Consider the following 14555-nt stretch of genomic DNA (forward strand, 5'->3'; position numbering starts at 1 on the left):
ACGCAACGCACTTTATCATTCACACAATTAACACGCTAATAACACTGCAAACACAATATTAATGTAATTTCTACGATAAGTACACGACCGACTATCATTTCAACATATTTATCAACTATATAAAGCACCATTAACAAAAAATTTTAATTATTTTACTTTCAAGAGTTTTGCAGCTGACTGTTGAAGGCGGTAAAACGGAAACTATCAGATGACATTTGACATGTTGGTTGTAGTGCAGCACTTCCAGGCAGGGTTGCATAATTGGTCTAAATGTACTTAAATATTATTGCGGAAATATAACGTACCTGTGTACATAATTATATTAACAATATCAACAAACAATTAAAATTTATTTAAATAATAAGATATTTGTATTATTTTAAAAATATTTATTGATTACTATTCATCCATAGATGTCACTATATGCTATTCGCGCATAGTTCACATTCGTTCGAATGCGGTCGGCAACCCTTGTGCTCATTGTCATAATCAGCTGCCCTCTACTGATTTCTTTGTTTACAAAACAAATTTTGTTTTGCTTGGTTGAATTTTATTATGTACTTCTTTTGATATCACCTAAATATTTTGTATTTGCGCAGTAGAAGGTGAAGAGAATGTACACCAATCATATAAAAAATTGAATATGAATTAGAGTATTATCACCGCGTTACGAATGGTTGAAAGAACGCAAAGCAACTCGTTGGCCACATACAAAGAAACCATTCAGCAGTAATTCCAGACGCTTTACGCAAAGATTTTGCAAAACCAGCTGGCATGTGTATATAGTGCGCCGAGGTGTAGCGACATCGCATGTGCAAATCGTGGTATTGGTGACACACAGCAAACATAGCTACATACATATATATTTATTAGAATTGTTGACTGATTCGCTGTTGGGCTGTGTGTTCGTGAGGTCAAAAAGTAGATGCGAAACGTTTGTTGCAGCAAAAGTGCCAGACAGCTCAGTTTAGTTGAACGGCGACAGATTTTCGATTTTTGCCTGCTATTTCTTCTGCGAATTTTGTAACTTTTTGGATATTTGGAAGTTTTCTTTTAACATTCAGTGCGTTCCTATTTGATAATGTGCAAATACAATTTTTTAAAATGTATTTTATAACATGTTTATGCAAACTTTATAAGTGAAAAAGCTGAAAAAATACACTACGCTGCTACGTGAGTAATTTTAAGCAAAGAAGTGAAAAATCCCCCTTTGATTTCATCATAACGGAAGTGTAATTTGTGAGTGAAGTACTGAAACAACGATACACGATGTCATTAGCCAGCGCTGCAGGGATTTTACTAAAACCACAGACACCATTACAACAGTTGCTGGAGGATATAAATTTTCAACGCACCAAAGAAATGCGACAATTGCTCAAAGATGGTTAGTATTTTTGTTAATACTATAAAATATTCTTCTGCAGCTGCTCTTTAATAAACAAAAATATATAAATATCCTTTTATGTTTTTAAATTTACATGCACCATGAAAAATTATGTACATTTGTTCATTATCGATTTATCAAATATTTCTTTATCCTGTGCCAACACCGCAAAAATGTTTTGTTGTTGTTGTATTGTCATGCTGCTTCAAATTGTGCCTGCACCTGGCAGATTAAGTACACATGCGTACGTGCATATAATTAGCTTTATGAAGAAATAGAAATGGCTGTGCAGATTTTGGCATTATATAAAATTTATATATTAAAGTACCTACATATTATGTATTTGTATGTACCTACATTACATGTGTGCATAAGAACATGTTTACATGTTCGCTTTATTTTTATCGTTAAATGTTAAGGGTGGTTGGTGTGTTTTTATTGTAAGCGCAACCGGCGTTTTTATCTTGCCTGCGGCAGTGAATCACAATATTGTTTTTAGTTTTTTAATCATATGATATTTGTAGTTTAACATTTTTTAATTTAAAATTTGCATTTACCACGCAAATTTATTTATAAATATGCATTTATTATTAAAAAAAAAAATTGTTTACATTTTTTAAAAATTCATACTAAATTAAGTAAATTTGTTTTCATTTTACAGATAGCGGGTTTGTTGTGCTCCAAGGCACTACATATTGGACAGATTTATTCGTACGACATTTCCTATTTCAAACCGAACCAGTGCACAGCATAGATTCCGATGATTTGCTCTTCTTCGTACGCAAAAAACACGTGAAAAGTTCTTCCCGACATATGCCAAAATATGAGGTAAAGCATTTTCCTTCCAAATATACTAATTGTATTAAAACCATGCTCTCATATTTACAGACAGAGGTTGATGTTTTTCGTAAGGACTCGCGTAAACTTCCAATCGGTGATCCGGACGTCGACTGGGAGGAGACGGTCTATTTAAATATGGTTATACATCAATTCGACTACACACTCACATTAGCTATTTGCACACGCACATCGCCAAAGGAATTGCAAGTGCTGAGACGTCACTCTCAGCGTGTATATGCAAGTCCTAGTCGCCGAAAAATGGATACCAAAGGTGAAGGCGAGGAGATAACATATCCGCATATCTGTTTTATGGTGGATAATTTCGACGAGGTAAAATCTTTTAAAATACTTATTTTTAACTACTCACACAAACTAGCGATACTTTACAGGTGTTCAGCGATATCTTAGTGCGCGATGGTGAAATGGTGTGCGTGGAATTAGTTGCCAATGACAAAGATGGTTCGGTGCAAGGTGTCATTTTTTTGGGCTCAATACGCTACGATGCGCTCAAAAAGGTCTATGATGCGAGGGTATGCTGCTTGGTTGCTTAAAGATATATTTTCACTTTGCTTAAACGTTTGTACGTATGCTTATCATTTATAGCAATCTAGCCTCAGTTCGAAAGTGGCGCAACGCATGTCCTTCGGTCTGTTTAGCAGCGGCGCCGGTGTGCAAACACGTTGCGAATTTGTGCGCATGAAGGGACCACAAGGCAAGGGGCACGCCGAAATGGCTGTTACAAAACCCAAAGGTTCAGGCGTGGAGACGCCCACCAGTGAACCGGGGTATGTTGTGGTGAAATGTGTGCTAATTAAAATTTTCATTTCACGCTTTCTGCCTATGCTTTACTTAAATAATTTGCTTTAATTTCGCTTGTTTTAGCTTTTGCGCTACCGACATGTGGGACGATTGGGAGGAGGAAAATGACGACTATTGCACATATCGTCATCAACGTCGTCTAAGTGATCCCAGCGCTAATTTAAATAATTTCTCGCGTTACGCTTGGCGCACAAAAGGTGCACCTGATGCGGTTGGTGGCACTGCGGGCGCTAAGGCGCGTTCGGAGAATGAAGGGCTCGATTCGTTGGCGAATGAGGTGTCTGAAATTGAGGCTGGCGACTTACGTGATGGTAAATACAGTATATACAGTTTTAAATTAATAATTAATTTATACTTTTTTATATTTGTCTAATTACTCAAATGTTTAAAATTAGTTTTACGCATATTTAAAAGTACCATCTGATCAAATTTGACGCGGACTGTACCATTTAAAATCGGATACAAAATTTTTCCTAGAGTCTTACACTAAAAATATGGAAACTTTTATTAAGCGTTGGCATGCTTGTATTGGTTCAGTAGGCTAAACTTTTGAAAGTAGTTTTTTTTGTCAGTCCGGCTCAAATTCGATCATATGGTATGCAAGTCATACAATTTACCTAAAATTTTAACTCTCTTATAAATTATATTTTTAATGCTAATTATTTGTTGGTAACTTAAAGTCATATAATATTTTTTTGTTTACAAAATATTTCATTAAAATTGGTTCCTTCAATTTCTTTTAGTTTTTTTTTTTTTATAAATGTGCAAATTCACCACAAACACTTATCACTGCGTTGTTGACGCATTTTCATCATATTCATGCGCTGCTAATTTGTGACACTTTCACAAGACACTAACAAATTTTGCATGCTTTTCAACTTAAATATTTTGCAAAATGATCTACATATTTTTATACATTTCTTTAACATACATATACTTGTGCTTAGTAATTTCCTCTCACAACGTTAGACGATCGTTCGGACGGCCTTGAAGTTTATAACATCCAGTAGGTAACGCCAGCGATCATAAAATGTATATTTAAAAGATCAGCATGACGAACTGAGTCGATTTAGCCTTGTCTGACTGTCTGTATATGCGTGAACTAGTCCCTCAGTATTTGAGATAACGGTCTTAAATTTATTATACGATCTTTTCTTCTCAAAAAGCTGCATATTTGTTGGAATCGCCAATATTGCGCCGTTATAGCATATAGCTACAGTTCAAACTGATCGAACAAAATCAAGTTTCTCTATGGAGAACTCTTTATTTTACAAGATATCCTCCTGAAATTTGGCATAGACATTGGTTCAAGGCTGCGCTACAATTTCCGATATATATTGTACAGATCGAAACACTATAGCTTATAGCTGCCATACAAACTGATCGATCAAAATGCAGATTAAGATATTTGTATACCCTTTTGTGCTAAGAAAATGCTCTTATAAAGGCTATATTAAATTTCGTTGCAGTTCAAGTTAACGTTTTACTCGTTTTTTCAATAAAATTATGAAATGTAAATTTTTGAAGTACACAACTTTACTTTTTATATCAAATTATGTTGCTTGCACACTTAATTCAACTTGCTGTCAACTTATTGTTGTTGTTCTAGCGATCAAAAATATGCCTCACAGTTCTTTCCGGGTCCTTTCATTTTTCGTAGACCCAACTGCCTCCTTGTTCTTCACAACTGCATGTGCTACACTGCGTATGAGCAACGCATTGCCTTTGATACTGCCAAAAGTTGCGTATACGCAGGTGCTGCATTCATAAACGAATTTAATATCTTGAAAAAAGTCTAATTTATATAACTGAAAGTTTGAAAAATTTATTTTTGTTCTTTAACAGTTTTTAGTAAAAAAAAAATAGCAGTTAAGACACTTATATTTATTAATTTTTCAATCTTCTATTATCACTATGTATTGTACTCTACTATTTACTACCAAAGCTTATCTATGTAAAATACTTTTACTAATTATATTTAAACTACATTACGTTGTTTGTACTTTTCTTATATATTATACACTTTTATTATAATTTTACGCTTGCTTTACTACTATCATATTGTCCCACCCATCCTATTCTTGTTATTGTAACGTGTTGCTACTCTATTTCGGTTTTCCTTTTATTTACACTCTTTGATTTGTTTACCAACAAAGTAAATATTGAAATATATCACAGAACAAAGCTTTACTTCTTCTTCTACTATGGTTTGGCGTACAACTGCTGAACAATTAAAATCAAACAAACAAAAAAAAGAAGAAAAACTGTCGAACAATCAAACAATATGTGTATCACAACAAAGAAACTAGCTGGCCGAGAAAGCAGGACTTGGAATACACACATATTTATTTCATTTGTACAAATTTTTACAAAAGCTCATTATGCCATTTGACTCTATTTGAAACCCAAATGCATTTTAAATTTTTAATTTTTATAATTTCATTTTGTCTGTTCAATTTGTGAATTAGTAGTTGCTCCGAAATGTGCAGTCCCCAGTTTTTTAGTTTGAAAAAATCTCTATATATACTCGTACATATATTTTGCAATATATTATTTAAGAAAATCTGCCATTTGGTCATTGTAATTTACCACAAACTAGATTTGTTCGTGCAGCTTTATATAAAAAAAAAAATAATAAACAAAAACAATTTCGATTTTTAACGAAACTCGTTAAAATAGTGCTTGAATTTAAAAAAATTACATTTTTGTGATATATGATTTTAGAATCATAAATACATACATATATTTGGTAGTCGAAAAAGTCTTTTCGTATTTTGTCAACAGATGTCGCTGCGGTCGTATATCTAATATAAATAGTTATGATTAAAAATTTACTGTTTCATGCAGTTTCTCGTTATACTGATCAGATTTGAGCCGGACTGACAACAAAACATTTCTCGTGTTTCGATAAAAATCTTTATTATCGCCTTCAAAAAAGGCTTCTGGGGCAATACAAGCAAGCCAACGTTTGATCAAATTTTGCATACCCTCGTTATAAACCTCGAGATGCCGTTCAGCACCTACAGCTAATGGCTTTTAAAGGCTCTAATGGATTTTCCATTACTTCGCGTAGATGCCTCCAACGAATTCATGCTGAACCACAGCACGGTAATCAAAGAAACCGATGGATATCACCTTGAGTTTTGACCGACTATGACGTGATTTGTTGTTGTAGCGCCAAAGTTCTGCCGAGTTGACAATCCGAGTCTGCTCCGGTTTTTTAGTACCGATTGTCGTGAGAATGGTTTTACGTGGTTTCAAAGGTTTTGGCTCTTTTTTGGTATGCCAATCTCTAGATTATTAGACGGTTTCGACGTCATATCCATAAACCGACGTCCCGTCAGCAGTAATGATGCGTTTGATGCATTTAGGTTCTTAGTCTACCTTGTCAAGCAGGTTTTTCCGAACTCCACTCGATCTCGATTTTGCAAAAGATTCAGGTTTTTCAGGTGCGAGTCTAGAATTAGCACGCTTCATATTCAAAATGTTCTCCGAAATGTGTTGAATCGATCCATAAGAGATTTTGAGGGCCCTCAGCTACCTCATCAAGCATCTCTTTTGCGAGTTTTACTCAACGTCAACTCAGGTGCTTTGCTATGAGCATAGCATTGACAAAATACCCAAAACATTAACCAGAATGTGTTGAGTCGATTTATAAGAGATGTTGCGGTTCTCTGCTATCTTTCGACGATTTTTTAAATACGATTTTTAAAATTTTTCGATGTAATCATCATTAACAGAGGAGACAATCCAATCTAGCAACTTCTTAATCGATTCACTTTGCTTGGAATTCTTAAAAGAACCAGTCCGAGTCAAATTTGATCAAATGATATTTTCTTTGATTCCAAAAATTTCCTATAAAACAAATACTAAGTTGGAAGGTTAGAGCCTTTAAGAGACAAACAGACCTAATGCTGCTAAGTTTACTAAGGTACAGCTAAGTGTTACAAAAATTGAGAACTCCAACCTGGTGGCTACCATAAGAGTTGCCTCATTGCATGCTTTTTCCGTTGGTCTGCCGAGGGATTGATCCCAGGTTCTACTTACGAATATCTGAGCATCGTGGGACGCCGCTTCTGAGTCTATTATTTTGGTCACTCCACCAAAAATAAAGTCGGCTCTCTTTTTTAATAGCTCTAAGGTCCGCTTTCAGGTCTAACTTATTCGGACTCAGTTAGGCAACATAATCTAGATGGTTTAGACTCACACTAGCTTAAAATTCGCTAGCGTCGTTACAGATCTTACATTACGGTACTTTTTTCAAAACCTATACTTTCTGACATTTTGTAATTATGGTTATGTCTTCAATACAGTAAAACGGCCCTTTTAAAACTACTCTCCAAATCACGTCCTTCACTCAACCGTAGCACAGCAGCAGTCCCTCCATTCCAACATTCCTCATTTATACAACAGTCTTTCTCTTTTATAATATTTTTCTACGCTTTCATTTTTCTCTCTTTTTTACATATACTTTTACAATATTTTTACTTTACATAACTGTTATTTATATTTATTTTCAATATTATTTCGACTCTCTAAAAATTACTTATGATTTGTGGTCTCACTTAGTAAAACGATGCCAACGATCTATATTTCATTGTAGATCTACGTCCTGCTTTCTCGGCATCCGAGGCAAAACTACATCTCAATCCGAACTGTGAGGCAGCTAATGCGGCTGCGGTTAAGCTACCGATTTCACCCGAAAACGAAGTGAAACACGGCGTGCCAGAGCAAACGACCAAAATTGCAAACGTGAACAGTGTACCCATCGCTGAGGCAGTGGAAGCCACTGCGGCGACAATTAACTCACCGACCTCGCATGCAAGCACTACGGGTTGCAGCAATTGTTTTGGCGGTAAAAAGTGCAAACGTTGGGTCGGTGCGTCGAGCGATAAGAATACGCCCGAGATGTCCGAGGTATATTGTCCCACATGTGATGATGCGGCTAATGAGACGCCAGCATGCCTCAATAAAATGCCCGACAAGAAGTCCAAACCCAAACATAAAACCATACTGAGTGTCGAAAGCGAGTTGATCGTGAGCAAGCGTGGTAGTCTACGGTTGACAGGTGGCGCGTCGAAGCCGAAAACCGTTGTGCGTAGCGCCTCATTAAGTGCAGCCGATCGTAAGCCGAAACGCACGTTAAGTCCAGCGGCCGACAAGAGGGATAAGACTAAAATGAAAGAGAAAGACAAGGATAAGGATAAAGATAAAGATAAGGTTAAGGATAAAAGCAAAACTACGAATTTACTCGCCAAGGTTTCACCGAAACGCATTAGGTCCAAAGCAGACACTGCGTCCACAACAAAAACTAAGAACAATAACGCATCCAAAGATACGAAAGAGAACAAAACAATTAAGGAGTGCCATAGCAATAATAACAGCGCGGTAGAACAAGAGCCTACCACACAGCAAGCCGAAGAATATGAAATAGCCGATGATGCGACCTCGTTGAATGGCAGCGCGGCGGAAGCGTCCGAAGCCAAAATGGCTATATTGAGTGAGCAAGACACGAAACTCATGATAAATGTGCGCGGTCGTGAAGAACTGCCCGTTGTAGAGCAGTGTTCACCGCCAAACACGGCCGATTTAAGTGCACCCAGTAGCGCCGGTAGTGGCCAACAGACCAATCCATACAGTTTCGATAAATGTGTACGTGTACCTGTAAAATCAGAATGCCATCCAATGCAGCAGCAGCAACAGGCGAAGCAGTCAGTGAGCCAGGAACTGCACGATGTCGCTGCCGCTGCTGAAACTTTTGATAATAAGCGCGACAATAGTATTTCGCCGACGACAGCCTCAGCAACAACCACATCACGAACAATAAAAACCACAAAACTTCAATTGGATACTCAAAGTACAGCCGCAGATGCTGCGACCAACGATATCAGCGATTGTAATGGCAATTGTCACATGTTGTCGTCGCCGCCGCCGTCGTCGAGTGCACAACGTTCGCCGCTGTCGCCACCGCCCTCGGTGTCGGCGGCCAGCGGCAGTGGTGAGAACGGCAGTGTAAGCGATGGCGGCGGTGCTGGCAGTGGCGGGGAGAACGGTCATTCCAATGCGACGTTGCCGCGCCCCAAGCGCAGCGCTGCTCAACATGCGTTCTATCAACGTGCTCTCAGCTTGGTGCCAAAGCGGCGTACCCCCGATGGCACCAACATTTATTATTGGTGCGATTTGCCGCGTAAGGCGCTCAAAGGTGTGTTGCTTATATTTGATTTTTCATTCGCAGTTCAAAGACAGTGCGCGATCCTAGGTTTGTGAGCACATTTCGCTCTCACCGCAAGCGCTAAGGCAAAGTGTTTATGCTAAGTACTCAGTCTTTGACAGTTTCAAATGTATACCACTCAAGTAGATCTCTCTATTGCTAGGCTATTTGTCAGCCTAGTTTCATCAACAGCTTCCCTAGGCTCTTAGCCCAGGGAAGAGTTATTGAAAGAGTTATTGAAAGTGGTTGTACCACTTCTTATCTCTCTCTTATCTCTCTCTGTTTTATTTTTTTTTCTTTTAGAATTAGATGACGGCGCCTACAACCCACTTTGGGCAAGTCGTGGCTTCACGCAGTCATTCCACTTTTGGAAGGAGAATCGTCGGCAACAATCCACACCGCTCAATGCATTCCTCACTTATGTGACACTGCCGTGGTGGAGCATTGCTAAAGGTATAGTATAGTAGTTGTTTGATTTTTATACTCTAAACAAACAGCTGACCGAAGAACTAAGTTCTTGTATAATAAACTTTTTTATTTGACAAAATCTTCTTCTTCATTGGCGTAGACACCGCTTACGCGGTTATAGAAGAGTTCACAACAGCGCGCCAATCGTTATTCTTTCCCACTGTTTGACACCAATTGGAGATCCCAAGTGTAGCCAGGTCCTTCTCCATCTGGTCTTTCCAAAAGAGTGGAGTTCTCCCTCTTCTTCTGCTTCCCGTTTACTACGTCGAATACTTTCAGAGCTGTAGTGTTTCCGTCCATTCAGACGACATGACCTAGCCAACTTAGCCGCTGTCTATTAATTCGCTAAACTATTTCAATGTCGTCGTATATCTCGTACAGCTCATTGTTTCATCGACTGCGGTATTTGCCGTTGCCAATGCGCAAATGACCATAGTTCTTCCGCAGCACCTTTTTCACGAAAACTCGTAAAGTCGGCTCATCAGAAGTTGTCTTTACTTATCATTTGCCTACTCAGTCCGTAGTAGCATACATATGTTGGCAGGAGTTGTTCTGCGTTGGATTTCGAGGCTGTCGTTATTGTTGGGGTTAATGCTGGTTCCAAGATAGACAATCTATTGAGATCTGCTCAAATATTTTCTCCAGGAGTAGATTGAACAAATCGATAGGGAGTCTGAAACCTCGTTTGGTATCGAACGGCTCGGAGAGATCCTTCCTGATCCTAATGGTGCTTTTGTTATTGCTCAACGTCAGATTACACAGTCATATTAGTTTTGTGGGTATACCAAATTCAGACATCGCGGCATAAAGGCAGCTCCTTTTCGTGCTGTCAAAAGCAGCTTTGAATCTTCGTATCCTTATTGTTCAGATGGGACCACTATAGCATGCAGCTACCATACAAACTGGCCAATCAAAATTAAAAAAAATTAAAATTAAAATATTTTTATACCCTTTAAACTAGGAGAAATATATGTACGTGTAAAGGGTATTATAGTTATACTCGTATAATATAAATTAACGTCTTATCTGTTTTTTTAACGCTAATACTTTTTTTTTATTACAGATTTGCTGGATCATCGTGAAACGCCCATACTAACCTTTTAGTATTAAATTAATAATTTATTCTCATTTTATTTATCGTTATTTTATAGAAAAACCAAACTTTTTTTAAAGCTACTTTTTATATAATTTTTAATTTTTTTGTATAAGATTGCTTTTAAATTTTTTTTTTATAAAATTATTTTTCAATTTTTTTTTTATAAAATTAATTTTCATTTTTTTATAAAATTGCTTTTTAATTTTTTTTTTATAAAATTATTTTTCAATTTTTTTTATAAAATTATTTTTAATTTATTTTTATAAAATTACTTTTAATTTTTCTTTAATTAATTCAAACATTTTTTTTATACAATTTCTTTCAAATTTTTTTTAAAATAATTTTAAAATTACTTTTAAATTTTTTTTTATAATATTACTTAATTTTTTTTTTTTATAAAATTGGTTTTAAATGTATTTTATATAGCTACTTTTAAATTTTTTTTATATAATTACTTTTAAATATTTTGTACTTATTTTATTTATAAATAGGCGTATTCTTGCATTTTTATGCTTTCAATCAGTAACTATTGGCGCTAAAATATTGTGAAGCATTTCTGTTATATGTAATGTGATTGATTTAATTTTATTTTATTTTACTCATTTAAGTCAAATTATATATGTAAAAGAGTGTGATTTCTTTCATTAAGTATTTTTGTGTGAAATTCGGTTTTCTGTGATTTGCGCAGTTGTGGTGTTTATACACATTCCTTAAGATATTGTTTTCAATTATGTAATAGTTTTAGTCACATAATAATTAAATTTAAATAATTTTTCCTTTTATAAACATAAACGTACACATCATCTACAAATTATAGCGCGTAAAGCAAACGAAAACTTAAAGGAACAAACTGATATTCTCGATTCCTACACAAAAACACTACACATACGTGCATAAAAGGTTATAACTGAAACGTACATACATATACATATATATAATTAATACATAATACGTACATACATAATAAAACATAACTCATTAAAACATGAAAACATGAAAATTAGCCAAAACGAATCTCACATTGCCAGTTGCTGTATAGAAAGTAGCGCAATTCGCTCTATATACAAACATACATACAATACAAGTGTGTCAAAATTTTGATAAGATATTCATTCGGTTTTCAGTTTGTAATTCGCCACTTACTTTTATACACAAAACTACGAACACAACAGCTTTAAGGAAAAGTTATCACTTGAGGGCATCAAAACTAGCAGCGGCGGCTTGAGATTTCTATGTATTAAAAATAGAGACAAAATATATGTACAAGTATGTATGATTTATAAAAAAATAGCATGTGACTGCAAGCATATATACAAACATATTATGTACCTAAATACAGTTATTTTTGCAGTCAAGTATATTTATGAATAGTTTGTAAACGTTTATTAAAATATGTATGGCATGTTTGTAGACCTAATTGTAGGCGCGTTAATCGACACACAAACACAAATACATACATACATACATTATTAATTGAAGAATTCACAAATCGCGCGAAAATCTCATATATTCATTCACAGAAATTTAGGAATGAATTAATAAAATGTATTAACTAAAAAAAGATTGTCATATACGAATTATACAATACATACAGACAAATTGAAAAATAATAAAGTCAAACTTATGAAAAATCGTAAAATATAAGGAAAAGCTTTGAACGTTTTTTAGGCCGTCAAGGGCGGTCAACTCGGCAGATTTCTACTGAAATACATATGTACATATGTAAGTGTATTTGATTTTAACTACAACAATAACAATAAACAAAACATATCAAGGCGCTATATGTGGTACGAATTATGCAAACAGCTACTACTGTGATAACGAAATCAATTCCCATAACAGACGGTTTTATGTTATCGGAATTAACCCGGATTTTATCCGGTCAAGGGTTGTACTGTCGGAGATCTAACCTCGTTTGGATCGGTTTGTTTTAGATTAAGTTTTCGAACGATAATGGAATGGACTTAATGCGGCAAAAGGCAGTTATTTCAGCGACGGAAATTAACTCGGATTTTATACGCCCAAGGGCAGTACTTTCGGTGTTCTAACCTCGCTTGGATCGATAAGTTTTAGATTAAATTTTTGAACGATAACGGAATGGATTTTATACGACAAAAGGAAGTTAGTTCAGAGATCAGAAATAACCCGGATTTTGTCCGGTCAAGAGTTGTACTGTCGGAGATCTAACCTCGTTTGGATCGGTAAGTTTAAGATTAAGTTTTAGAATGATAACGGAGTGGACTCGGATTTTATACGGCAAAGGGTAGTTACTTCAGCGATCTAACCATATTTGAAACGGTAAGTACTAGTACGAACTATGCCGAAGAGTAGGTTATGTCAGGTTTAAGTAACTGTAAAGGGAACACGGAATTTTTTAAATGCATCAATGACTGTCAACTAAGGAGCATTCCTCAAAATTACTTCAGCAATGTTTTCTGCCACTACAAAAACCACAAAAAATAATTTCAAAAGTGAGGAGCTACAGTCTAGGATCGTTGGAATTCTTTGGTGCTGTTATTTTAGGTAGAAATACGGCTCTTTTACAGGTATTCAACTAAATTGGATAAGGGTGAGGGCTACCAATTTTGCTTTGAGGAACGTGCTCTACTCAAAAACTAAAAACTCGTTAACGGTTCATGACAAAAAGTACTTGCATGTGGCCTAAGAGCAGACACGAAATATGACGCCAGCAGCTGCGATGACTAGATTCAGGCGGACGTTGGAAGAATCCGGTGAAACTAAGCAAACATCTGCCGATAGGGAGGGGGGAATGCTTTCATGCAACGTCTTGCGATTTCTTTCTACCTATGTTATATGTATACAACATGTCTACCTATGTGAAATGTATACAACATATTGGGTAGTCGAGAGAAATACATAAGTAGAAGTTTGATTAGAAATACGAAAAGACTTTTTCGACTATCCAATATTTATGGAGATCTATGCATGTACATATGTATAATATAAGATATACATATGTATGTAGATCAGTAATGACGGCGTTGAACCAGCTGTAATTGTCATGTGGCTGCTACATACATACATATGCAAACAACACTTGTGCCTTATGTAAATACATTACTGCATACATTAATAAATACAAAGTAATACTTATTAATGAGCTCAAAACTGAAAGCGTTTTATTTAATTGTCCACATGCGTTTTAAAAACCGAGTGACGAGCTTATCAGCGCTAAATTTGAACCTAAAGTTCAAGTAAAACGCATTTGTATGAGAACATATGTATGTACCGAAATGAACATACATACATATGTACACGTTTATACCCTAAACAGTGCATATCAAATTTGCCACCAAGTTTGTAACAGCCAGAAAGCGAGTTTAAGACGCTCCATAGTTTTTGAGATATGAATCTGAAGTCTTTTCTCGCCAAGCAGGTGCTCAATTGTCTATATGCTGTTGTTGTTTTTGTTGTAACGGTAGAATACTGGCGTGCTGACAGTCCTTGACCGGATAAAAAATCGGGATCCCTTCCGGTTACGTAGACCCGACTGTCGTCGAAACGGCATTTGTCCAAATCAAGTTGTATGGCAATTTATTTTTTATTTGAGTAATTATCGTCATGAATACTGTACCTTGCTAATTTGTAAGTTCGAACTCAGGAGTTCTTCTTCTTCTTGGCCTCATAAAGGAGTACATATAGTAGTCAACGTGCGATCTTTGATCAGCCATCTAAACTAACTTGACGCAACTGTCTACGGTAATGCTATTATTTCC

At 35.9% G+C, this 14555-nt stretch overlaps 1 protein-coding gene across 2 annotated transcripts; it reads left to right on the top strand.

Annotated features, from left to right (window-relative positions):
* Positions 1–467: 467 nt before the first annotated feature.
* LOC105226898 (uncharacterized protein KIAA0930 homolog) lies at positions 468–10934 on the top strand. Of its 2 annotated transcripts, XM_049453868.1 has the most exons (9): positions 468–1384; positions 2046–2212; positions 2273–2554; positions 2614–2754; positions 2828–3009; positions 3107–3354; positions 7647–9245; positions 9558–9707; positions 10786–10934. In XM_049453868.1, exons 1-9 carry the CDS (start codon positions 1270–1272, stop codon positions 10824–10826), a joined length of 2925 nt encoding a protein of 974 aa, XP_049309825.1. In that variant the 5' UTR covers positions 468–1269; the 3' UTR covers positions 10827–10934. The 2 variants fall into 2 exon arrangements, with proteins under 2 accessions (XP_049309825.1, XP_049309826.1); XM_049453869.1 differs by lacking the exon at positions 7647–9245 and having other exon boundaries at positions 486–1384.
* The last annotated feature ends 3621 nt before the right edge of the window (positions 10935–14555 follow it).

This window comes from Bactrocera dorsalis, chromosome 3 (genome assembly GCF_023373825.1).
Source record: "Bactrocera dorsalis isolate Fly_Bdor chromosome 3, ASM2337382v1, whole genome shotgun sequence".
NCBI lineage: Eukaryota > Metazoa > Arthropoda > Insecta > Diptera > Tephritidae > Bactrocera > Bactrocera dorsalis.